The 25,040-nt window shown below is 41.4% G+C and overlaps 1 protein-coding gene across 2 annotated transcripts in view; it reads right to left on the bottom strand.

Annotated features, from left to right (window-relative positions):
• Nucleotides 1–25,040, bottom strand: part of LOC141148244 (very long chain fatty acid elongase 4-like) — a 44,016-nt gene that overhangs the window by 4,758 nt on the left and 14,218 nt on the right. For both annotated transcript variants that reach the window (XM_073635502.1, XM_073635503.1), the window contains exons 6-7: nt 4,955–5,069; nt 3,072–3,199 (exon numbers count right to left, since the gene is read on the bottom strand). In XM_073635502.1, the coding sequence (XP_073491603.1) occupies nt 3,072–3,199; nt 4,955–5,069 (243 nt within the window). The remainder of the gene's footprint in view (nt 1–3,071; nt 3,200–4,954; nt 5,070–25,040) is intronic.

Genomic DNA, 25,040 nt, shown 5'->3' with positions numbered 1-25,040 from the left:
ATTACTGTATTTCGAATTGTTTTCTAATAACACACCCAGTCTTTGATTTCGGAAAAATATTTACAGTTCAAATTCAAAATTGAATTCGATGTAAAATTTGATTCGAATTTCAATTAAAATTTTGGAAATTCGTACAAATTTTGTTTCGTTATTAGGAGCATTCGGTAAACTTTGTTTATACCGTAATTCGGGCATTCAGATATATCCGAATAACAAAAAAAAGTGTCCGGATATGAATTCAGAATGGAAGGAACCGCACATGTCCAGTGATAGGACGCCTCCCCACCACTTTTTTTTGTTTAATCTGTAAAGCCTGCACCACAAGCACATTACACGCAGTGGCATGGAGGTTGCAGCGTGGTCCCATTCACTTAAATGGGTTTTCATTTGGCGAAGGTACTGCCCGCTGAACGTGACATGGGGTATCAATTTTACCATTGCCACAAAGTATTATGGATTGTATACCCTTTGTTATCATGTGAATGAGGCCTAACACAGACACTGAGTAACACTACAGCAGAGCCCGTATATCTAAGGTACGGATATAGTTGCCTTCAACATACATATGTATCAACTACACTAAATTACCAGAAGTATTGGGACGCCTGCCATTACACACACATGAACTTTAATGGCCTCCCAGTCTTAGTCCGTAGGGTTCAATATTGAGTTGGCCCACCCTTTGCAGCTATAACAGCTTCAACTCTTCTGGGAAGGCCGTCCACAAGGTTTAGGAGTGTGTCTATGGGAATGTTTGACCATTCTTCTGGAAGAGCAGTAGAAGGCCTGGCTCGCAGTCTCCCCTCTAATTCATCCCAAAGGTGTTCTATCGGGTTGAGGTCAGGACTTTGTGTTGAGGCTTGCCTCGGCCATTGAGCCCGCGCCATCCCCGTATCACTGTCCACCCAGACTTCACTTGCTGAAGAGATGGGACACATTTACACTAAATTACCAAAAGTATTGGGACGCCTGCCTTTACACACACATAACCTGTAATGGCATCCCAGTCTTATGCTGGCCATACACTATACGAAAAATCGGCCGAAAAATTGTTCGTATAGACACTTCGTTCGTTTTTCAGCAAGTTAATGGGCACAAATCGATAATCGTTTGTGACGTTTTTGTGGGAAAAAAACGAACGGGAAGTTTGGAAAATTTTTGCCGAACATACGATAAATTGCAAGGTTAATGTGTTTCCCGTCCGAACTGTCTGCACTAGGTATATGTAAAAAAACGAACACAAAATTATTTATTCATGTCCACTGAACAGATTATCGGTCATTATATGATGGCACGATCGTTTGCGGTCACGGTCGAACGTTCGTTTTTCGAAAAGGGGTTCGGCCGATTTTCTGTATAGTGTATGGCCAGCATTAGTCTGTAGGGTTCAATATTGAGTTGGCTCCGCCCTTTGCAGCTATAACAGCTTCAACTCTTCTGGGAAGGCCGTCCACAAGGTTTAGGAGTGTGTCTATGGGAATGTTTGATCATTCTTCCAGAAGTGCTTTTGTGAGGTCAGGCACTGATGTTGGATGAGAAGGCCTGGCTTGCAGTCTCCACTCTAATTTATCCCAAAGGTGTTCTATCAGGTTGAGGTCAGGACTGTGTGGAGGCCAGTCAAGTTCCTCCACCCCAAACTCGCTCATCCATGTCTTTATGGACCTTGCTTTGTGCACTAATCTAAATCATTTGGTGGAGGGGGGATTATGGTGTGGGGTTGTTTTTCAGGGGATGGGTTTGGCCCCTTAGTTTCAGTGAAGGGAACTCTTAAGGCATCAGCATACCAAGACACTTTGGACAATTTGGTGCTCCCAACTTTGTGAGAACAGTTTGGGGATGGCCTCTTCCTGTTCCAACATGACTGCACACCAGTGCACAAAGCAAGGTCCATACAGACATGGATGAGCGAGTTTGGGGTGGAGAGACTTGACTGGCCTGCACAGAGTCCTGACCTATTGGATTGAGGTCAGGACTCTGTGCAGGCCAGTCAAGTTTCTTTACTCCAAACTGTTCCCACAAAGTTGGGAGCACAAAATTGTCCAAAATGTCTTGGTATGCTGACGCCTTAAGAGTTCCCTTCACTGGAACTAAGAGGCCAAGCCCAACCCCTGAAAAACAACCCCACACCATAATCCCCCCTCCACCTAATGATTTGGACCACTGCACAAAGCAAGGTCCATAAAGACATGGATGAGTGAGTTTGGGTTGAATGAACCTGACTGGCCTGCACAGAGTCCTGACCTCAACCCCATAGAACACCTTTGGGATGAATTAGAGTGGAGACTGCGAGCCAAGCTTTCCTATCCAACATCAGTGCCTGACCTCACAAATGCGCTTCTGGAAGAATGTTCAAACATTCCCTCCACCATATGGTTTGGTCCAGTGCACAAAGCAAGGTCCATAAAGACATGGCTGGTGGGACGGTCAGGTACACGACTTCCTGAAAACATCTCAGTACCCGTCCTCAGTATTCCTCTCAGTCCCGATGCAAGCGGTGGGTGGGCTCTTGGGAGGAGTTATTCAAATACCAAACTACCTCAATGGGTGGATGTCAGCCTGGAGGAGTGGGCATTCCTAGGCAGACTTCATTTGCATACAGACAATCCCGGATAACAAGCACATATAATTCTGAGCCTCAGGGACCTTCAGAGATTCCGGGCGGGGAGGAAAGTCCTAGATGGTGCTGGCTGTCCTCCAACCATGATTATGAAATGGGCTCAATTTGAATGGCTGCAGCTTGTAATGCACGTTATGAGAAGCTCACAGTGTGCAGTGAAATCAGAGGAAGCCATTTCAGTAGAAGAGAGGAGCCGGTACAACTGAGCAAGACTGAAGGGAAGACATGGAGGTCAGTTGAAGGCCAAGTGATGGGACTTGGAAGCTTCTCAACCTAATCTCAAATGCAATCTGAATAGCACCTTCCATTTCCCCACACAAGCCCTTAGGAAAATCCTGCATAGATTGTGACTGTAGCACGGCTGCAGTATTTGCTGGTTGACAATGTGAGCATGCTGAATATACTTTCACTTGTCCTCTGGAATTGCTCTTCTAGAAATCTCCTGGACACTCACCAGCTGCAGTATGGTCAAGTATTTCTTCCACCACAAGTACTTCTGCACAGAGGGCCCCAGGACCGCCAGAGCGTAGTACAGGTACATGAACATGTGGACAAAGGAGTTCAGCATCCCAATAAAAAATGCTGTAAAAAAAAAAACATAAGTAAGTGGGAAAATTTAATTTTTAATATAGTAAACCAAGAGGTGATGCCAAAACAAAGATGGCTCTGTCCTTCTGGAGAGAAAAAACAGATGGAGGCATTGCCAGCAGAGTCCTGTGATCTCTGAAGAGACAATACATGTCTGTAAGAGTTACATCAACTCAAAACACTTCACCAAAATATACAGGAGGGGGGTAATACTCCTCGACCTTTTGCCCCCCCTGGCTCCCCCTTGTCAGTTATTTTCAAGCTTTTAACATGACAGCTGGGAGTTGTGTAAATACAAGAGATGTAATAGATGCTGCTGTCAAAAAACTAATTGACACAGTGTTTATAAACATTGTTCAGAGAGGAGATAGAGAGATACAAAGTAACATTGTTTATAAACATTGTTCAGACATGAGATAGCGAGATGCAAAGTACCATTGTTTATAAACATTTATCAGACAGGAGATTGATAAATGTTTATAAACAATGGTACTTTGCATCAATCTCCTATCTGATCAATGTTTATAAATAATTTACTTTGTATATCTGTCTGAACAATGTTTATAAACAAAGTAAATTATTTATAAACATTGATCAGACAGGAGATAGAGAGATGCAAAGTAACATTGTTTATAAAGATTGTTCAGACAGGAGATAGAGAGATGCAAAGTAACATTGTTTATAAAGATTGATCAGACAGGAGATAGAGAGGTGCAAAGTAACATTGTTTATAAACATTGTTCAGACAGGAGATAGAGAGATGCAAAGTAACATTGTTTATAAAGATTGTTCAGACAGGAGATAGAGAGATGCAAAGTAACATTGTTTATAAAGATTGATCAGACAGGAGATAGAGAGATGATACAAAGTAAAATTGTTTAAAAACATTGATCAGATAGGAGATAAATGTTTATAAACAATGGTACTTTGCATCTATCTCCTATCTGATCAATGTTTATCAACAATGTTACTTTGTATCTCTTGTCTGATAAATGTTTATAAACAATGGTACTTTGCATCTGACGAGAGATACAAAGTAACATTGTATCTCTGAACAATTTTTATAAACAATGGTACTTTGCATCTCTCTATCTCCTGTCTGATCAATGTTTATAAATAATTTACTTTGTATCTCTGTCTGAACAATGTTTATAAACAAAGTAAATTATTTATAAACATTGATCAGACAGGAGATAGAGAGATGCAAGGTAACACTGTTTATAAACATTGTTCAGACAGGAGATAGAGATACAAAGTAATATTTTTTTCTTTTGCATCTACTCCGTTTCATTCATCTGCTGATCAAAAGAATCAGAAATTAATATATTTTTTCAATGCTGACCACAGCAAAAATTAAAAATTCATCTCTTTATTTTTTGTTTTTATGGGATTGCATTAAAAAATTAAACACATTTTGCAAGACTACATCACAGAAAGAAAGTCTTGTTTGTCCTAAAAAAATAACTTGATAGGTCCATATCAGAAATGTAAACGTTGTTCTGGTCCATAAGCAGTGTACAGGAATGGGAGCTGAAGTGATTAAAACAACAAAGAATAAAAAGATATATCCCTCACTTCTAGAACTTGTACAGAGTGCTGACAAAGCCGAGCACATGTCCGGCGCTGGTTTTTTCTCATTGGATAGAACAAACACCCCCACAGCTGACTCTCACAACCACGTCCTTGTTCCCTCACTGAGCTGGAAGAGTGAAGAGCCCAGCATGGAGGTGTTGACCAGACAATACTCACCCTGTCCTCCGGCCACGTATTTGACCCCGGCCCACCAGTTGAAGATCATGGTGGCGTGGTGATAGACGTGGAGGAAGGAGATCTGATTGAACTTCTTCCTCATGATGAAAAAGATCTGCAGAGAGAAGAAGAAGATACAAAATGTATCAAACATCTCCATCATATTAAAATGTAACAAAACCATTTCAGATTTAAGGAGTGAGAAGAGACAGAAGAACCTCATTCATGGCCAAGACAGAGGGCTCATTCACAAAGCTCAGGCAGCAGCCATTGTTCTTACACTCCCAGCATGCTTCAGGAGCTTCAAATTAGGCACAATGTGTCTTAAAGACTCTTGTACTTTTGGACTCTTTGTATAACGCTTATATAACTGGTCAGCTGTTTTCAGTCTTATGTAAGCCAGGCATCGAAATATAAGATAAAACATACACTGTAGACCTCAGGCCTCATGCTGGCTACAGATAAACAGCCGATTATCAGCAAGGATGAGCTAAGGTCGATCCAAACACTTTTTTATGACAGTAGGCTGCTGCCTCAGTTTTCTGCAGCCATTGAATTCCCTTCCCCACAGGCATGTAGCCACACATAAAAGAGGTGGTAGACTGGTGACATCATTGACCTATTATGGTCATATTTGGATGATGTCATTGACCAAATATTTTGGATGAGAAGAAAAGAGTGCCCAGTGTGTAGGCAGGCGCAGTCTACTTTCTCTACTGTAGGTGGCGCTCTTCTGCAGTGGAGTTCCTCCATTTGTTTCCTGGGCCACTGGGGAAGCACCCTAATGTCACTCTGGCAACCATCTTGGGTCAGGCAACACCTATTTAATGGCCCTGGCTCCCAGGTTTGGCACACATTTGGTGGAGTAGAGACAGGTACCCCACCTGGTAGGAACAGAACTAGTGCCAGGGAAAGGTTCCTGATGAGGAGGGAAAGCTTGGGCCAACAGGAACCTATTCATGTTATGAATAAGCACCTGTTGGACTGAAATGTAGCCACACATAAAGGAGATGGTAGACTGGTGACATCATTGACCTAATATGGTCATATATGGATGATGTCATTGACCAAATGTTTTGAATGAGAAGAAAGGAGTGCCGGTGTGTAGGCAGTCTCAGTCTACTTTTTCTAGTGTAGGTGGAGCTTTTCTACAGTGGCACTGCAGTCAGAGAGGAAGTCAAGGGGAACATCATTCCTCCATGGTTTCATGGGCCACTGGGGAACCCTAATGTCACTCTGGCAACCATCTTGGGTCAGGCAGTGCCTATTTAATGGTCCTGGCTCCCAGGTTTGGCACACATTTGCGAGTTGGTGAAGTAGAGACAGGTACCCAGCCTGGTAGGAACAGAACTAGTGACAGGGAAAGGTTCCTGATGGGGGAGGGAAGGCTTTGGGCCAACAGACACCTATTCATGTTATGAATAAGCACCTGTTGGGCTGAAATGTAGCCACACATAAAGGAGATGGTAGACTGGTGACATCATTGACCTAATATGGTCATATATGGATGATGTCATTGACCAAATATTTTGGATGAGAAGAAAGGAGTGCCGCTGTGTAGGCAGGCTCAGTATACTTTCTTTACTGTAGGTGGCGCTCTTCTGCAGCGGCACTGCAGTCAGAGGAAGTCGAGAGGAACATAGTTGGGTCAGGCAGAGCCTATTTAATGGCCCTGGCTCCCAGGTTTGGCAAACATTTGCGAGTTGGTGAAGTAGTGACAGGTATCCCTTCTGGTAGGAACAGAACTAGTGGCAGAGAAAGGTTCCTGATGAGGAGGGAAAGCTTGGGCCAACGGGCGCTTATTCATGTTATGAATAAGCGCCTGATGAAGTGAAACGCGTCAGTTCTTGCTCTTTACCATGAATTTTTTTTGTGTGGACTTTTTGGATTTGGGAAACTTTATGGATCTCATCGCTGTGTGTGTGGTCATCCAATGTCCATGACTGATGACCAACCTAGAGCGGTGTATAGCCTTTGGACTGTTGTATAAAGGCTCCATATCTTAGTGAAAAGCCCAGACTTCATGTACACACTTAAGCTGGCCAGAGATGGGTAGAAAATCATTCAAAAAATGTTTGCATTTGATCGCCATCATTAAAATAAAATCCCCCCCCCCACACACACACACACACACACACACACACACACACACACTTGTCAACATATTATTATTAGTTTACAACATAAATGGTCCATTTTTTGTCGATGGATTTCATGTTTAGCGGAAATCATTTAAAGAATTTTTGACTTTTGTGATTTATTTTGCCCGCTAAGAGCACGCGAGATTACACATCGTTGAAACGCACAGCACATTTGTCGTTCGAAGCTGCCGTTTCGTTGCCACGTTAGTTTGAGGTTTTCCGCTATGGAAAAAAAGAAGAAAAAGAAAGAAGAAAAAGAAAAAAGAAAGAAGAAAACGAAAGAAGAAGAAGAAAGAAGAAAAAAGAAGAAAGAAGAAGAAAGAAGAACAAGAAGAAGAAGAAGAAGAAGAAGGAAGAAAGAAGAAGAAGGAAGAAAGAAGAAGAAGACAGAAGAAAGAAGAAAGAAGAAAGAAGAAAGAAGAAGAAGAAGAAGAAGAAGAAGAAGAAGAAGAAGAAGAAGAAGAAGAAGAAGAAAAAAATATGGCAATGGACAAGAAGGAAAAAAGGAAGAAAAGGCAAAGGTTTGGAGCAAGGACTGGCTTCTGATAGTAGAGGTGCTTCTCACATGCCCTTGCTAAACTACTTAACCACTTGAGCTCTGGATAGTTTTACCCGCCTTCATGACCAGAGCATTTTTTGCCATTCAGTCCTGCGCTACTTTAACTAGCAATTGCGTGGTCATTCAACACTGTACACAAATGAAGTGGTTGTAAACCCTTATGCCGCGTACACACGATGGGAAATTCGGCCAGCAAAAGGACCAATGAGAGCTTTTGGTCGGAAAATGCAACCATGTGTACTCCCTATCGGACTTTTGCTGGCCGAATTCCAGCCAGCAAAAGATTGAGAGCAACTTCTCAATTTTTCGGGTCGGAAAAAGTTCTGTATGCAATTCGGACACGCAAAAAATCACGCATGCTCAGAAACAATTCGACGCATGCTCGGAAGCATTGAACCTCCTTTTCTTGGCTCCTCGTAGTGTTGTACGTCACCGCGTTCTTGACGGTTGAAAGTTCAGGGAACTTTTGTGTGACCGTGTGTATGCAAGGCAAGCTTGAGCGGAATTCCGTCGGAAAAGCTGTCATATTTTTTCGACCAAAATCTCAATCGTGTGTATTACCTGTAGGTATTGGAAATATCTCCTAAACTTGCACGGTTCAGGAGATATTTACCATATTACACTAGGGCCGACGTTAGCTGACATTTTAGGGCCTCAAGAAATGAGATAGGCCGTCAGTACTTTAGGATTGATACATTTTCAGATATTTTTACACCCTAGTTTGTAGACACTATAAATTTCACACAAACCAATAAATATACACTTATTGGGATTTTTTTTTTTTTTTTGTGAAGTCATGTAGCAGAATAAATTTTTTCCTAATTTTTTTTGAATAAATTTTACTTTATTGGATATATTTTATAACAGAAAATCTTTTTTTTTCCCCAAATTTTTGGTCTTTTCTTATTTATATAGTAAAAAAAAAAAAAAAAAAAACCCAGTGGTGATTAAGTACCACCAAAAAAAAAGCTCTATTTGTGTGAAAAAAAAATGACACCATAGGGAACAGTGTGAGTACCGAGGCCGGCCTGTGCAGGGGGGGGGGGGGGGGGGGCTTTATGTGCAAGGGAGGGGGGAAGGTTTGTTTTCTACCCCCCCCCCCCAAAAAAAGTATTGAGCACCAGCCACCACTGATTAGGAGTCTTGTGCCCCAGGGGGTCAGAGTAAGGTCCTACTCCTTCAGGGGGAGGACAAAAAGGCACACTATTAAGTGCACTCTTTTGTGCCTTTCATGTGAACTCTTTTGTTCACTTCCAGGTTTTTGTTTTTGAGCACCACCTAAAATTAAAAAAAATAAATAAAAAAGGAAGAAGAAGAAGAAGAAGAAAAACCAGTAGCTTGTCTCTCATCCCAAGTGACAGCTTGTATAGAGTGTCAGAGGCCCCAGTGTGTACTCCCAAAATATACAATACAGTTTTAAGAAAAAAAAAAAATGTCTTTCAATGTGGAAGGTGACTTTTCTGGTCTAGGCTTTTTATTATTTTTAAACAGATTTGCAATTCTTTCACAATTCGTTAAAGTGGTAGTAAACCCTGTTACACCACTTATACCCCACAGGTAAGTGTATAATAAGGCTTACCTATAGGTACTGTGAATATCTCCTAAACTTGCAGCATTTAGGAGATATTCATAGTGCATGCAGCCGATGACGTCACCGGCGCACGCGCTCTGAAGGTCCGGCCTACAGTGCAATCCACTCACCCCCACTCTGGGGTCACGGATGGCACTCAACCACCCCCCCCCCCAGTCGGTCAGTCAGTCGGGGCCTGCACTTACCCCCATCTCACGGGCAGCTGCTTTCTCGGTTCTCCCGTGTCTCCTTCCTCCTCCTCCTCCTGGCGGCCAATCCGATCTCCTTTTGGCCAATCGGGTGATGCACCAATGCAGGTGTGTTTTTGATGCGTTTCTTATGCTTTTTTTTTGTTTGTTTTTTGGGTGGCTTTGAAAACTGTACCAAAAATGCAGAATGCGGGGCTTTTCAAAAACGCACTGAGCCCGCAGCTCCCATAGGGTTTGAAGGGGTGGTTGTGGTTTTGTTATACAGAAATGTTTTCTATTGTAGATTTTTTTATTTTTTCATTAAAAGAAAAGGAGATGGATTTAGGCTGCTTTCATACTGAATGCTTTTTTGCTGTGTTTTTAGCATGGTAAAAAAAAAAAAACTAAAACAATCTACAATAGAAAGCATTTATATGTGGACAATTATTTATATACACACACACACACACACACACATATATACACATATATTACATACATACATACACATAAAAACTATTACCGGTATATATAAAAACACACATACATGTTCCCCCTTTCCCCATCAGTATAATAGTTTTAGTCACTAATATTGCGCTCTGCTTTCTTTCACACAGCAATGGACACAAGTCAGCTAATATATAAAAGTATATCAGCGCACGTATGTCACAAAATAAAAATGTAAATAAAAAATGAAGCAGCTGAACACCAGGGTAAACGATCAAATCCCTCTAGACAAATAATAATAAAAGGTGCAGCGCTAACTCAATGGGTGACCATACAGAGAAATAATATATAATAAACCGGAAGCAAAAAGAAATGTCCAACAGTAAATGTCCCAAAAAGACTGACATAAATCCACCAGAGGTGTGATGATAACAGCAGACAATGATGTGTGATACTGGAACCCTTCACCATAGATCGAATGGCCTCTCACCTGGTCCTAAAGATAATCAGGCAATGATACAAGATCGGCAGACAAGGAGATCTACATGACAAGGGACTCCTCCGGATGATCAGATGGCAGGTGGGTATCATAAGCATGTAATCACAAAAGGGACAGACATAGTGCTCTCCGTATTCAAATGTTTATTGTAAAACGAATAAAATCAAACTTACATATCAGGCACTTCACAAGTGCCAGGAAACGAACATGGACACACAGTGTGTGAGCGGTGGAGCATGCGCAGTAGCAGCGGATGACGTCACGGCGTCACGTTCTAGACGCGTTGCGTCCCAGTGGGCGGGGACTTCCTCAGCAGATGTCGTGACTACGTGGGCACCCGCGCTATAAGGAGGTAAGTTGTCATGGCAACACCAAAGACAACTAAGATGACGTGTACCGGAAATGGGCAGACTCCGGAAGTGTCTCCACATACATCATTCCGAGCCTATGTAGCCCAATTAAGTATAGAGAAGGCTCAAAAATACATATAAAATAGTAAAAGTATATAAAACAATCTGGTGTCAGCACAAGACATACCCGAAAGTGAAGTCTTGAAAGAGCAGTATCAGAGCACCATAATGTCTAAAATAAAAATGCAAAAAAATGCATGATAACTGTCATCCGCGGCCACCGACTGCTCCCCATCATAATATAATAAAAACATTATTACCATCATGGTACTAATTGTTACATGATATGGTAAAATAAGGACATTATTACCGTCACAATACTTTCTCATTACACAGACAATAATAAAAGGGAAAAAAGAAAAACTAAAAAACTAAAAAACTTTATCGATCAGATAAAAAACAGTTGGTATCGAATTCTACATTTAACCCATCGGGGTGCATGACCCCTGTCTCATAGATCCAGTGGGATTCTCTTTTACTAAGCTGCCGGATGAAGTTACCCCCTCTCCAGTGCTTAGTAACCCTTTCAATGCCCCAAAATTTTAAATACTTAGGGTTTTGTTGGTGGGAGATCTTGAAATGTCTAGACACGCTATGGGTCTTGAGACCTTTCTTGATGTTATTAACGTGTTCAGCCAGCCTGACATGTAAGGGTCTTGACGTTCTTCCAACATACTGTAGACCACAGCTACACTCCAGCATGTAGACCACCCCAATAGTGTCACATGTAATGAGCTGTTTAATCTCATACTCTCTGTTAGTAACCGAGGCCAAGAATTTTTTCCTCTTTTTGATATTACCCTTAGAATGTTTACAAGGGACACATCTACCACAGGCATAAAAGCCTCCCAAAAAGGAAAAAAGCTTATCTGAGGTAGGTACTGGGGGGTCAAGAACACTGGGTGCCAAGCGATCCCTAAGCGTAGGGGCTTTTTTGTATATAAACTGAGGTCTATCAGGTAGTATGGGGCCTAAGACTCTGTCTTGTTTCAAAATAGCCCAATTTTTTTGAATAATTTTCTCAAATTTCCGGTGTTGAATATTGTAATCCAACACCATTTTGAAATTGTGGCTATCATTAGCAAGGGGCTTAGAGGAATTGGCAATCAGTTCATTCCTCTCTAATAACATGATTTTAGATACCTCTTCATCTAATAAGGCCCTATTGTACCCCTTCTGTTCGAATCTCGAGGTGAGGACCTCAGACTGGCTGACAAAATCCTCCACAGTAGTACAATTCCGACGCAATCTTATATATTGCCCCCTGGGGATGTTACACAGCCAAGAACTGTGATGGCAACTCCCCAGGGGAATATAAGAATTACGGTCGGTGGGCTTAAAATAGTTAGTAAGAGAGAATTTATTTTGCAAGATACTAATAGATAAATCCAAAAACACCACTTTTTCAGAGCTGATGGTCCATGTGAGAGAAATATTTCTGGAGTTGTTATTTAATGATTGAATGAACTCATCCAACCTGGATCTCTCGCCATTCCAGATCAAGATGAGATCATCAATAAATCTCCTGTAGCACAACAGCTCGGGGGGGCGATGGAGAAAGACAGCTTCATCCTCCCAGTGGGCCATAAAGATATTAGCCACACTGGGAGCAAAGCGGGCCCCCATGGCAACACCCCTGGTCTGCAGATAATATTCTCTGTTATACCAGAAATAGTTCCTCTTGAGGCAGAAATCCAAGCAACTCAAGAGGAACTCCTGGTGACCACCAGAAAGGGAAGACGAAGCTAATGCCCATTCAACTGAAGTCATTGCATCCTCATGGCCAATGATAGTATACAGTGAACTTACGTCCGCTGTTACCAAGAATGTGGAAGGCGAGCAGTTTAAAGTATCAAGAATTTGAATAATATGTTTTGTGTCCTTCAAAAATGCTGGAGTTTGCATGACCAAGGGCTGCAAAAAAAAGTCGATATATTGTCCTAATCTTGCGGATACAGAATCGATCCCATTAACAATGGGTCGTCCCGGGGGGTTAACCGTGTCCTTATGGATTTTAGGTAAGAAATATATAATGGGTGTTCGACAAAATAAAGGATCCAAGTATAAAGCCTCTTTTTTATTCAGGATTTTACGGTCTTTACCGTCCTCAACAATGCTATGTAGCTCGTCCTTAAAAGATAACATGGGATCTTTATTAAGAACATGGTAAGTGTCACGGTCTGATAAAAGGCGGGACATTTCATTTTGGTAATATTCTTTACTAAGGATAACCAGCCCACCTCCCTTATCCGCCGGACGGATCACAATGTCCTTTCGTTCAGTTAAGGATTTAATTCCCCGTTTGATGAACAAAGGGTCAGAAACTTTTTTAATATGTAATTTCTCCAAATCTTTGGAGACCATATTTTTAAAAACATCTAAATGTTTATTGTCTGAGATCTGAGGGTTAAATGTAGATCTGTTACGTAAAGTGGAGTAATTTTGTCCAGAGGGCCTGGGCCCTTGAGAGGGATGGGACAAAAAATATTTTTTCATATTCAATGTTCTAATGTATTTTTGAATACTCACATACGCACTAAATTTGTTGAGATTTTTTATGGGTGCGAATTTTAAGCCACGATCAAGGACCTTAACTTCATCGTCACTAAGGACAGCATGACTAAGATTGTAAATCCCTAAACCTGATGTGGCCTGGATTTTTTGTATTCGCTTCCCCCCTCTGCTTCCTCTCTTTGTTTTCGCTTTAGGGGGGGATTGGGATTCGATGGTGTGTGTGGTGCCCGGTGTCGCCAAGGTTCCTCTTGGGCAACCGGATACTGAGATGGGGGGTATCTCGGTGCCCCCCGTTGTCCTAAAAAATCATCATTATTGTAACGGTAATTATATTCTGTGAGTGGTGCATACCTATTCTGTGTAGTGATAGATTTTTCATACACAGGATAAGGACTATCTCTAAAATGACCCTCTCTTCTATCATTTGGATAGCTGTTCCTATAAGGAGGGGGGTTAGGGGGGGGTGGATCTCTCAGATTCTGTGATTGTTGAGTGTATGGCCTGGAGCTTCCTCCTCTCCCTCTCCCTCTTCCCTTTGTGTTTTTCCCTCTTTTGTTATTAACTTTCCTGAAGACATTTTGATTATGGTAAGGTTGGGGTTCAATAGGGTAGGGGAGGTCATATTCATAAACCGGATTCACTCTAGAAGTACTGGAAGGAGCAGTTTCAGCACTCGATTGAGAGGTTTGAGAATTAGGGGCAGTTTCCTCTACTATGGGAGTGTTTTGCCATTTAAAAATTACCCCTCCATTGAAATCATCAAAGTCCCTGATGAATTTTTTCTTTTTCTTATTCTGCGTCTCTAGATCCCATTTTGCAAGTTTATTTTTGAGTTCACCTGATAATCTCAAAAACTCTTCGCTATCCTTAGATGCTTCAATAATTTGAGTAATCTCCCCAATTTGGGAATCTAGAGCCAGCATTCTTTTCCTTTTACGTATCAGGAGAAATTCCAATAATTCAAAGCCTCTTTTGATAAAAAAATCGCTCCATTCTGACATGGACTGTACGTCCGTGAGACCATCGTTAGGGGGTAAATCCCACCTTAACCGTCTCGGAATCAGTCTGGCGGTCAAATATTGCTCAAAAGAGGTGATGTCCCACCATGTTTTAATTTTTTTCTCATAAATATAACCCAATTTCCTAAATGATTGGGGGAGATCATTGCGGGACTCAAATGTTGGATTCCTAGAAAATACTTCATTAATCTTGATATCTCTTTGATCAAAATACCTAAAAACATCCATACTGCAGCTAGATATGTGAACGTTGTAAATTAGCAAAAATATAAAAGTATATCAGCGCACGTATGTCACAAAATAAAAATGTAAATAAAAAATGAAGCAGCTGAACACCAGGGTAAACGATCAAATCCCTCTAGACAAATAATAATAAAAGGTGCAGCGCTAACTCAATGGGTGACCATACAGAGAAATAATATATAATAAACCGGAAGCAAAAAGAAATGTCCAACAGTAAATGTCCCAAAAAGACTGACATAAATCCACCAGAGGTGTGATGATAACAGCAGACAATGATGTGTGATACTGGAACCCTTCACCATAGATCGAATGGCCTCTCACCTGGTCCTAAAGATAATCAGGCAATGATACAAGATCGGCAGACAAGGAGATCTACATGACAAGGGACTCCTCCGGATGATCAGATGGCAGGTGGGTATCATAAGCATGTAATCACAAAAGGGACAGACATAGTGCTCTCCGTATTCAAATGTTTATTGTAAAACGAATAAAATCAAACTTACATATCAGGCACTTCACAAGTGCCAGGAAACGAACATGGACACACAGTGTGTGAGCGGTGGAGCATGCGCAGTAGCAGCGGATGACGTCACGGCGTCACGTTCTAGACGCGTTGCGTCCCAGTGGGCGGGGACTTCCTCAGCAGATGTCGTGACTACGTGGGCACCCGCGCTATAAGGAGGTAAGTTGTCATGGCAACACCAAAGACAACTAAGATGACGTGTACCGGAAATGGGCAGACTCCGGAAGTGTCTCCACATACATCATTCCGAGCCTATGTAGCCCAATTAAGTATAGAGAAGGCTCAAAAATACATATAAAATAGTAAAAGTATATAAAACAATCTGGTGTCAGCACAAGACATACCCGAAAGTGAAGTCTTGAAAGAGCAGTATCAGAGCACCATAATGTCTAAAATAAAAATGCAAAAAAATGCATGATAACTGTCATCCGCGGCCACCGACTGCTCCCCATCATAATATAATAAAAACATTATTACCATCATGGTACTAATTGTTACATGATATGGTAAAATAAGGACATTATTACCGTCACAATACTTTCTCATTACACAGACAATAATAAAAGGGAAAAAAGAAAAACTAAAAAACTAAAAAACTTTATCGATCAGATAAAAAACAGTTGGTATCGAATTCTACATTTAACCCATCGGGGTGCATGACCCCTGTCTCATAGATCCAGTGGGATTCTCTTTTACTAAGCTGCCGGATGAAGTTACCCCCTCTCCAGTGCTTAGTAACCCTTTCAATGCCCCAAAATTTTAAATACTTAGGGTTTTGTTGGTGGGAGATCTTGAAATGTCTAGACACGCTATGGGTCTTGAGACCTTTCTTGATGTTATTAACGTGTTCAGCCAGCCTGACATGTAAGGGTCTTGACGTTCTTCCAACATACTGTAGACCACAGCTACACTCCAGCATGTAGACCACCCCAATAGTGTCACATGTAATGAGCTGTTTAATCTCATACTCTCTGTTAGTAACCGAGGCCAAGAATTTTTTCCTCTTTTTGATATTACCCTTAGAATGTTTACAAGGGACACATCTACCACAGGCATAAAAGCCTCCCAAAAAGGAAAAAAGCTTATCTGAGGTAGGTACTGGGGGGTCAAGAACACTGGGTGCCAAGCGATCCCTAAGCGTAGGGGCTTTTTTGTATATAAACTGAGGTCTATCAGGTAGTATGGGGCCTAAGACTCTGTCTTGTTTCAAAATAGCCCAATTTTTTTGAATAATTTTCTCAAATTTCCGGTGTTGAATATTGTAATCCAACACCATTTTGAAATTGTGGCTATCATTAGCAAGGGGCTTAGAGGAATTGGCAATCAGTTCATTCCTCTCTAATAACATGATTTTAGATACCTCTTCATCTAATAAGGCCCTATTGTACCCCTTCTGTTCGAATCTCGAGGTGAGGACCTCAGACTGGCTGACAAAATCCTCCACAGTAGTACAATTCCGACGCAATCTTATATATTGCCCCCTGGGGATGTTACACAGCCAAGAACTGTGATGGCAACTCCCCAGGGGAATATAAGAATTACGGTCGGTGGGCTTAAAATAGTTAGTAAGAGAGAATTTATTTTGCAAGATACTAATAGATAAATCCAAAAACACCACTTTTTCAGAGCTGATGGTCCATGTGAGAGAAATATTTCTGGAGTTGTTATTTAATGATTGAATGAACTCATCCAACCTGGATCTCTCGCCATTCCAGATCAAGATGAGATCATCAATAAATCTCCTGTAGCACAACAGCTCGGGGGGGCGATGGAGAAAGACAGCTTCATCCTCCCAGTGGGCCATAAAGATATTAGCCACACTGGGAGCAAAGCGGGCCCCCATGGCAACACCCCTGGTCTGCAGATAATATTCTCTGTTATACCAGAAATAGTTCCTCTTGAGGCAGAAATCCAAGCAACTCAAGAGGAACTCCTGGTGACCACCAGAAAGGGAAGACGAAGCTAATGCCCATTCAACTGAAGTCATTGCATCCTCATGGCCAATGATAGTATACAGTGAACTTACGTCCGCTGTTACCAAGAATGTGGAAGGCGAGCAGTTTAAAGTATCAAGAATTTGAATAATATGTTTTGTGTCCTTCAAAAATGCTGGAGTTTGCATGACCAAGGGCTGCAAAAAAAAGTCGATATATTGTCCTAATCTTGCGGATACAGAATCGATCCCATTAACAATGGGTCGTCCCGGGGGGTTAACCGTGTCCTTATGGATTTTAGGTAAGAAATATATAATGGGTGTTCGACAAAATAAAGGGTCATTTTAGAGATAGTCCTTATCCTGTGTATGAAAAATCTATCACTACACAGAATAGGTATGCACCACTCACAGAATATAATTACCGTTACAATAATGATGATTTTTTAGGACAACGGGGGGCACCGAGATACCCCCCATCTCAGTATCCGGTTGCCCAAGAGGAACCTTGGCGACACCGGGCACCACACACACCATCGAATCCCAATCCCCCCCTAAAGCGAAAACAAAGAGAGGAAGCAGAGGGGGGAAGCGAATACAAAAAATCCAGGCCACATCAGGTTTAGGGATTTACAATCTTAGTCATGCTGTCCTTAGTGACGATGAAGTTAAGGTCCTTGATCGTGGCTTAAAATTCGCACCCATAAAAAATCTCAACAAATTTAGTGCGTATGTGAGTATTCAAAAATACATTAGAACATTGAATATGAAAAAATATTTTTTGTCCCATCCCTCTCAAGGGCCCAGGCCCTCTGGACAAAATTACTCCACTTTACGTAACAGATCTACATTTAACCCTCAGATCTCAGACAATAAACATTTAGATGTTTTTAAAAATATGGTCTCCAAAGATTTGGAGAAATTACATATTAAAAAAGTTTCTGACCCTTTGTTCATCAAACGGGGAATTAAATCCTTAACTGAACGAAAGGACATTGTGATCCGTCCGGCGGATAAGGGAGGTGGGCTGGTTATCCTTAGTAAAGAATATTACCAAAATGAAATTTCCCGCCTTTTATCAGACCGTGACACTTACCATGTTCTTAATAAAGATCCCATGTTATCTTTTAAGGACGAGCTACATAGCATTGTTGAGGACGGTAAAGACCGTAAAATCCTGAATAAAAAAGAGGCTTTATACTTGGATCCTTTATTTTGTCGAACACCCATTATATATTTCTTACCTAAAATCCATAAGGACACGGTTAACCCCCCGGGACGACCCATTGTTAATGGGATCGATTCTGTATCCGCAAGATTAGGACAATATATCGACTTTTTTTTGCAGCCCTTGGTCATGCAAACTCCAGCATTTTTGAAGGACACAAAACATATTATTCAAATTCATGATACTTTAAACTGCTCGCCTTCCACATTCTTGGTAACAGCGGACGTAAGTTCACTGTATACTATCATTGGCCATGAGGATGCAATGACTTCAGTTGAATGGGCATTAGCTTCGTCTTCCCTTTCTGGTGGTCACCAGGAGTTCCTCTTGAGTTGCTTGGATTTCTGCCTCAAGAGGAACTATTTCTGGTATAACAGAGAATATTATCTGCAGACCAGGGGTGTTGCCATGGGGGCCCGCTTTGCTCCCAGTGTGGCTAATATCTTTATGGCCCACTGGGAGGATGAAGCTGTCTTTCTCCATCGCCCCCCCGAGCTGTTGTGCTACAGGAGATTTATTGATGATCTCATCTTGATCTGGAATGGCGAGAGATCCAGGTTGGATGAGTTCATTCAATCATTAAATAACAACTCCAGAAATATTTCTCTCACATGGACCATCAGCTCTGAAAAAGTGGTGTTTTTGGATTTATCTATTAGTATCTTGCAAAATAAATTCTCTCTTACTAACTATTTTAAGCCCACCGACCGTAATTCTTATATTCCCCTGGGGAGTTGCCATCACAGTTCTTGGCTGTGTAACATCCCCAGGGGGCAATATATAAGATTGCGTCGGAATTGTACTACTGTGGAGGATTTTGTCAGCCAGTCTGAGGTCCTCACCTCGAGATTCGAACAGAAGGGGTACAATAGGGCCTTATTAGATGAAGAGGTATCTAAAATCATGTTATTAGAGAGGAATGAACTGATTGCCAATTCCTCTAAGCCCCTTGCTAATGATAGCCACAATTTCAAAATGGTGTTGGATTACAATATTCAACACCGGAAATTTGAGAAAATTATTCAAAAAAATTGGGCTATTTTGAAACAAGACAGAGTCTTAGGCCCCATACTACCTGATAGACCTCAGTTTATATACAAAAAAGCCCCTACGCTTAGGGATCGCTTGGCACCCAGTGTTCTTGACCCCCCAGTACCTACCTCAGATAAGCTTTTTTCCTTTTTGGGAGGCTTTTATGCCTGTGGTAGATGTGTCCCTTGTAAACATTCTAAGGGTAATATCAAAAAGAGGAAAAAATTCTTGGCCTCGGTTACTAACAGAGAGTATGAGATTAAACAGCTCATTGCATGTCACACTATTGGGGTGGTCTACATGCTGGAGTGTAGCTGTGGTCTACAGTATGTTGGAAGAACGTCAAGACCCTTACATGTCAGGCTGGCTGAACACGTTAATAACATCAAGAAAGGTCTCAAGACCCATAGCGTGTCTAGACATTTCAAGATCTCCCACCAACAAAACCCTAAGTATTTAAAATTTTGGGGCATTGAAAGGGTTACTAAGCACTGGAGAGGGGGTAACTTCATCCGGCAGCTTAGTAAAAGAGAATCCCACTGGATCTATGAGACAGGGGTCATGCACCCCGATGGGTTAAATGTAGAATTCGATACCAACTGTTTTTTATCTGATCGATAAAGTTTTTTAGTTTTTTAGTTTTTCTTTTTTCCCTTTTATTATTGTCTGTGTAATGAGAAAGTATTGTGACGGTAATAATGTCCTTATTTTACCATATCATGTAACAATTAGTACCATGATGGTAATAATGTTTTTATTATATTATGATGGGGAGCAGTCGGTGGCCGCGGATGACAGTTATCATGCATTTTTTTGCATTTTTATTTTAGACATTATGGTGCTCTGATACTGCTCTTTCAAGACTTCACTTTCGGGTATGTCTTGTGCTGACACCAGATTGTTTTATATACTTTTACTATTTTATATGTATTTTTGAGCCTTCTCTATACTTAATTGGGCTACATAGGCTCGGAATGATGTATGTGGAGACACTTCCGGAGTCTGCCCATTTCCGGTACACGTCATCTTAGTTGTCTTTGGTGTTGCCATGACAACTTACCTCCTTATAGCGCGGGTGCCCACGTAGTCACGACATCTGCTGAGGAAGTCCCCGCCCACTGGGACGCAACGCGTCTAGAACGTGACGCCGTGACGTCATCCGCTGCTACTGCGCATGCTCCACCGCTCACACACTGTGTGTCCATGTTCGTTTCCTGGCACTTGTGAAGTGCCTGATATGTAAGTTTGATTTTATTCGTTTTACAATAAACATTTGAATACGGAGAGCACTATGTCTGTCCCTTTTGTGATTACATGCTTATGATACCCACCTGCCATCTGATCATCCGGAGGAGTCCCTTGTCATGTAGATCTCCTTGTCTGCCGATCTTGTATCATTGCCTGATTATCTTTAGGACCAGGTGAGAGGCCATTCGATCTATGGTGAAGGGTTCCAGTATCACACATCATTGTCTGCTGTTATCATCACACCTCTGGTGGATTTATGTCAGTCTTTTTGGGACATTTACTGTTGGACATTTCTTTTTGCTTCCGGTTTATTATATATTATTTCTCTGTATGGTCACCCATTGAGTTAGCGCTGCACCTTTTATTATTATTTGTCTAGAGGGATTTGATCGTTTACCCTGGTGTTCAGCTGCTTCATTTTTTATTTACATTTTTATTTTGTGACATACGTGCGCTGATATACTTTTATATTTTTGCTAATTTACAACGTTCACATATCTAGCTGCAGTATGGATGTTTTTAGGTATTTTGATCAAAGAGATATCAAGATTAATGAAGTATTTTCTAGGAATCCAACATTTGAGTCCCGCAATGATCTCCCCCAATCATTTAGGAAATTGGGTTATATTTATGAGAAAAAAATTAAAACATGGTGGGACATCACCTCTTTTGAGCAATATTTGACCGCCAGACTGATTCCGAGACGGTTAAGGTGGGATTTACCCCCTAACGATGGTCTCACGGACGTACAGTCCATGTCAGAATGGAGCGATTTTTTTATCAAAAGAGGCTTTGAATTATTGGAATTTCTCCTGATACGTAAAAGGAAAAGAATGCTGGCTCTAGATTCCCAAATTGGGGAGATTACTCAAATTATTGAAGCATCTAAGGATAGCGAAGAGTTTTTGAGATTATCAGGTGAACTCAAAAATAAACTTGCAAAATGGGATCTAGAGACGCAGAATAAGAAAAAGAAAAAATTCATCAGGGACTTTGATGATTTCAATGGAGGGGTAATTTTTAAATGGCAAAACACTCCCATAGTAGAGGAAACTGCCCCTAATTCTCAAACCTCTCAATCGAGTGCTGAAACTGCTCCTTCCAGTACTTCTAGAGTGAATCCGGTTTATGAATATGACCTCCCCTACCCTATTGAACCCCAACCTTACCATAATCAAAATGTCTTCAGGAAAGTTAATAACAAAAGAGGGAAAAACACAAAGGGAAGAGGGAGAGGGAGAGGAGGAAGCTCCAGGCCATACACTCAACAATCACAGAATCTGAGAGATCCACCCCCCCCTAACCCCCCTCCTTATAGGAACAGCTATCCAAATGATAGAAGAGAGGGTCATTTTAGAGATAGTCCTTATCCTGTGTATGAAAAATCTATCACTACACAGAATAGGTATGCACCACTCACAGAATATAATTACCGTTACAATAATGATGATTTTTTAGGACAACGGGGGGCACCGAGATACCCCCCATCTCAGTATCCGGTTGCCCAAGAGGAACCTTGGCGACACCGGGCACCACACACACCATCGAATCCCAATCCCCCCCTAAAGCGAAAACAAAGAGAGGAAGCAGAGGGGGGAAGCGAATACAAAAAATCCAGGCCACATCAGGTTTAGGGATTTACAATCTTAGTCATGCTGTCCTTAGTGACGATGAAGTTAAGGTCCTTGATCGTGGCTTAAAATTCGCACCCATAAAAAATCTCAACAAATTTAGTGCGTATGTGAGTATTCAAAAATACATTAGAACATTGAATATGAAAAAATATTTTTTGTCCCATCCCTCTCAAGGGCCCAGGCCCTCTGGACAAAATTACTCCACTTTACGTAACAGATCTACATTTAACCCTCAGATCTCAGACAATAAACATTTAGATGTTTTTAAAAATATGGTCTCCAAAGATTTGGAGAAATTACATATTAAAAAAGTTTCTGACCCTTTGTTCATCAAACGGGGAATTAAATCCTTAACTGAACGAAAGGACATTGTGATCCGTCCGGCGGATAAGGGAGGTGGGCTGGTTATCCTTAGTAAAGAATATTACCAAAATGAAATGTCCCGCCTTTTATCAGACCGTGACACTTACCATGTTCTTAATAAAGATCCCATGTTATCTTTTAAGGACGAGCTACATAGCATTGTTGAGGACGGTAAAGACCGTAAAATCCTGAATAAAAAAGAGGCTTTATACTTGGATCCTTTATTTTGTCGAACACCCATTATATATTTCTTACCTAAAATCCATAAGGACACGGTTAACCCCCCGGGACGACCCATTGTTAATGGGATCGATTCTGTATCCGCAAGATTAGGACAATATATCGACTTTTTTTTGCAGCCCTTGGTCATGCAAACTCCAGCATTTTTGAAGGACACAAAACATATTATTCAAATTCTTGATACTTTAAACTGCTCGCCTTCCACATTCTTGGTAACAGCGGACGTAAGTTCACTGTATACTATCATTGGCCATGAGGATGCAATGACTTCAGTTGAATGGGCATTAGCTTCGTCTTCCCTTTCTGGTGGTCACCAGGAGTTCCTCTTGAGTTGCTTGGATTTCTGCCTCAAGAGGAACTATTTCTGGTATAACAGAGAATATTATCTGCAGACCAGGGGTGTTGCCATGGGGGCCCGCTTTGCTCCCAGTGTGGCTAATATCTTTATGGCCCACTGGGAGGATGAAGCTGTCTTTCTCCATCGCCCCCCCGAGCTGTTGTGCTACAGGAGATTTATTGATGATCTCATCTTGATCTGGAATGGCGAGAGATCCAGGTTGGATGAGTTCATTCAATCATTAAATAACAACTCCAGAAATATTTCTCTCACATGGACCATCAGCTCTGAAAAAGTGGTGTTTTTGGATTTATCTATTAGTATCTTGCAAAATAAATTCTCTCTTACTAACTATTTTAAGCCCACCGACCGTAATTCTTATATTCCCCTGGGGAGTTGCCATCACAGTTCTTGGCTGTGTAACATCCCCAGGGGGCAATATATAAGATTGCGTCGGAATTGTACTACTGTGGAGGATTTTGTCAGCCAGTCTGAGGTCCTCACCTCGAGATTCGAACAGAAGGGGTACAATAGGGCCTTATTAGATGAAGAGGTATCTAAAATCATGTTATTAGAGAGGAATGAACTGATTGCCAATTCCTCTAAGCCCCTTGCTAATGATAGCCACAATTTCAAAATGGTGTTGGATTACAATATTCAACACCGGAAATTTGAGAAAATTATTCAAAAAAATTGGGCTATTTTGAAACAAGACAGAGTCTTAGGCCCCATACTACCTGATAGACCTCAGTTTATATACAAAAAAGCCCCTACGCTTAGGGATCGCTTGGCACCCAGTGTTCTTGACCCCCCAGTACCTACCTCAGATAAGCTTTTTTCCTTTTTGGGAGGCTTTTATGCCTGTGGTAGATGTGTCCCTTGTAAACATTCTAAGGGTAATATCAAAAAGAGGAAAAAATTCTTGGCCTCGGTTACTAACAGAGAGTATGAGATTAAACAGCTCATTACATGTGACACTATTGGGGTGGTCTACATGCTGGAGTGTAGCTGTGGTCTACAGTATGTTGGAAGAACGTCAAGACCCTTACATGTCAGGCTGGCTGAACACGTTAATAACATCAAGAAAGGTCTCAAGACCCATAGCGTGTCTAGACATTTCAAGATCTCCCACCAACAAAACCCTAAGTATTTAAAATTTTGGGGCATTGAAAGGGTTACTAAGCACTGGAGAGGGGGTAACTTCATCCGGCAGCTTAGTAAAAGAGAATCCCACTGGATCTATGAGACAGGGGTCATGCACCCCGATGGGTTAAATGTAGAATTCGATACCAACTGTTTTTTATCTGATCGATAAAGTTTTTTAGTTTTTTAGTTTTTCTTTTTTCCCTTTTATTATTGTCTGTGTAATGAGAAAGTATTGTGACGGTAATAATGTCCTTATTTTACCATATCATGTAACAATTAGTACCATGATGGTAATAATGTTTTTATTATATTATGATGGGGAGCAGTCGGTGGCCGCGGATGACAGTTATCATGCATTTTTTTGCATTTTTATTTTAGACATTATGGTGCTCTGATACTGCTCTTTCAAGACTTCACTTTCGGGTATGTCTTGTGCTGACACCAGATTGTTTTATATACTTTTACTATTTTATATGTATTTTTGAGCCTTCTCTATACTTAATTGGGCTACATAGGCTCGGAATGATGTATGTGGAGACACTTCCGGAGTCTGCCCATTTCCGGTACACGTCATCTTAGTTGTCTTTGGTGTTGCCATGACAACTTACCTCCTTATAGCGCGGGTGCCCACGTAGTCACGACATCTGCTGAGGAAGTCCCCGCCCACTGGGACGCAACGCGTCTAGAACGTGACGCCGTGACGTCATCCGCTGCTACTGCGCATGCTCCACCGCTCACACACTGTGTGTCCATGTTCGTTTCCTGGCACTTGTGAAGTGCCTGATATGTAAGTTTGATTTTATTCGTTTTAC

This window comes from Aquarana catesbeiana, linkage group LG06, assembly GCF_042186555.1.
Source record: "Aquarana catesbeiana isolate 2022-GZ linkage group LG06, ASM4218655v1, whole genome shotgun sequence".
Classification (NCBI taxonomy): domain Eukaryota; kingdom Metazoa; phylum Chordata; class Amphibia; order Anura; family Ranidae; genus Aquarana; species Aquarana catesbeiana.
This window is presented reverse-complemented; position numbering and strand designations above follow the sequence as displayed.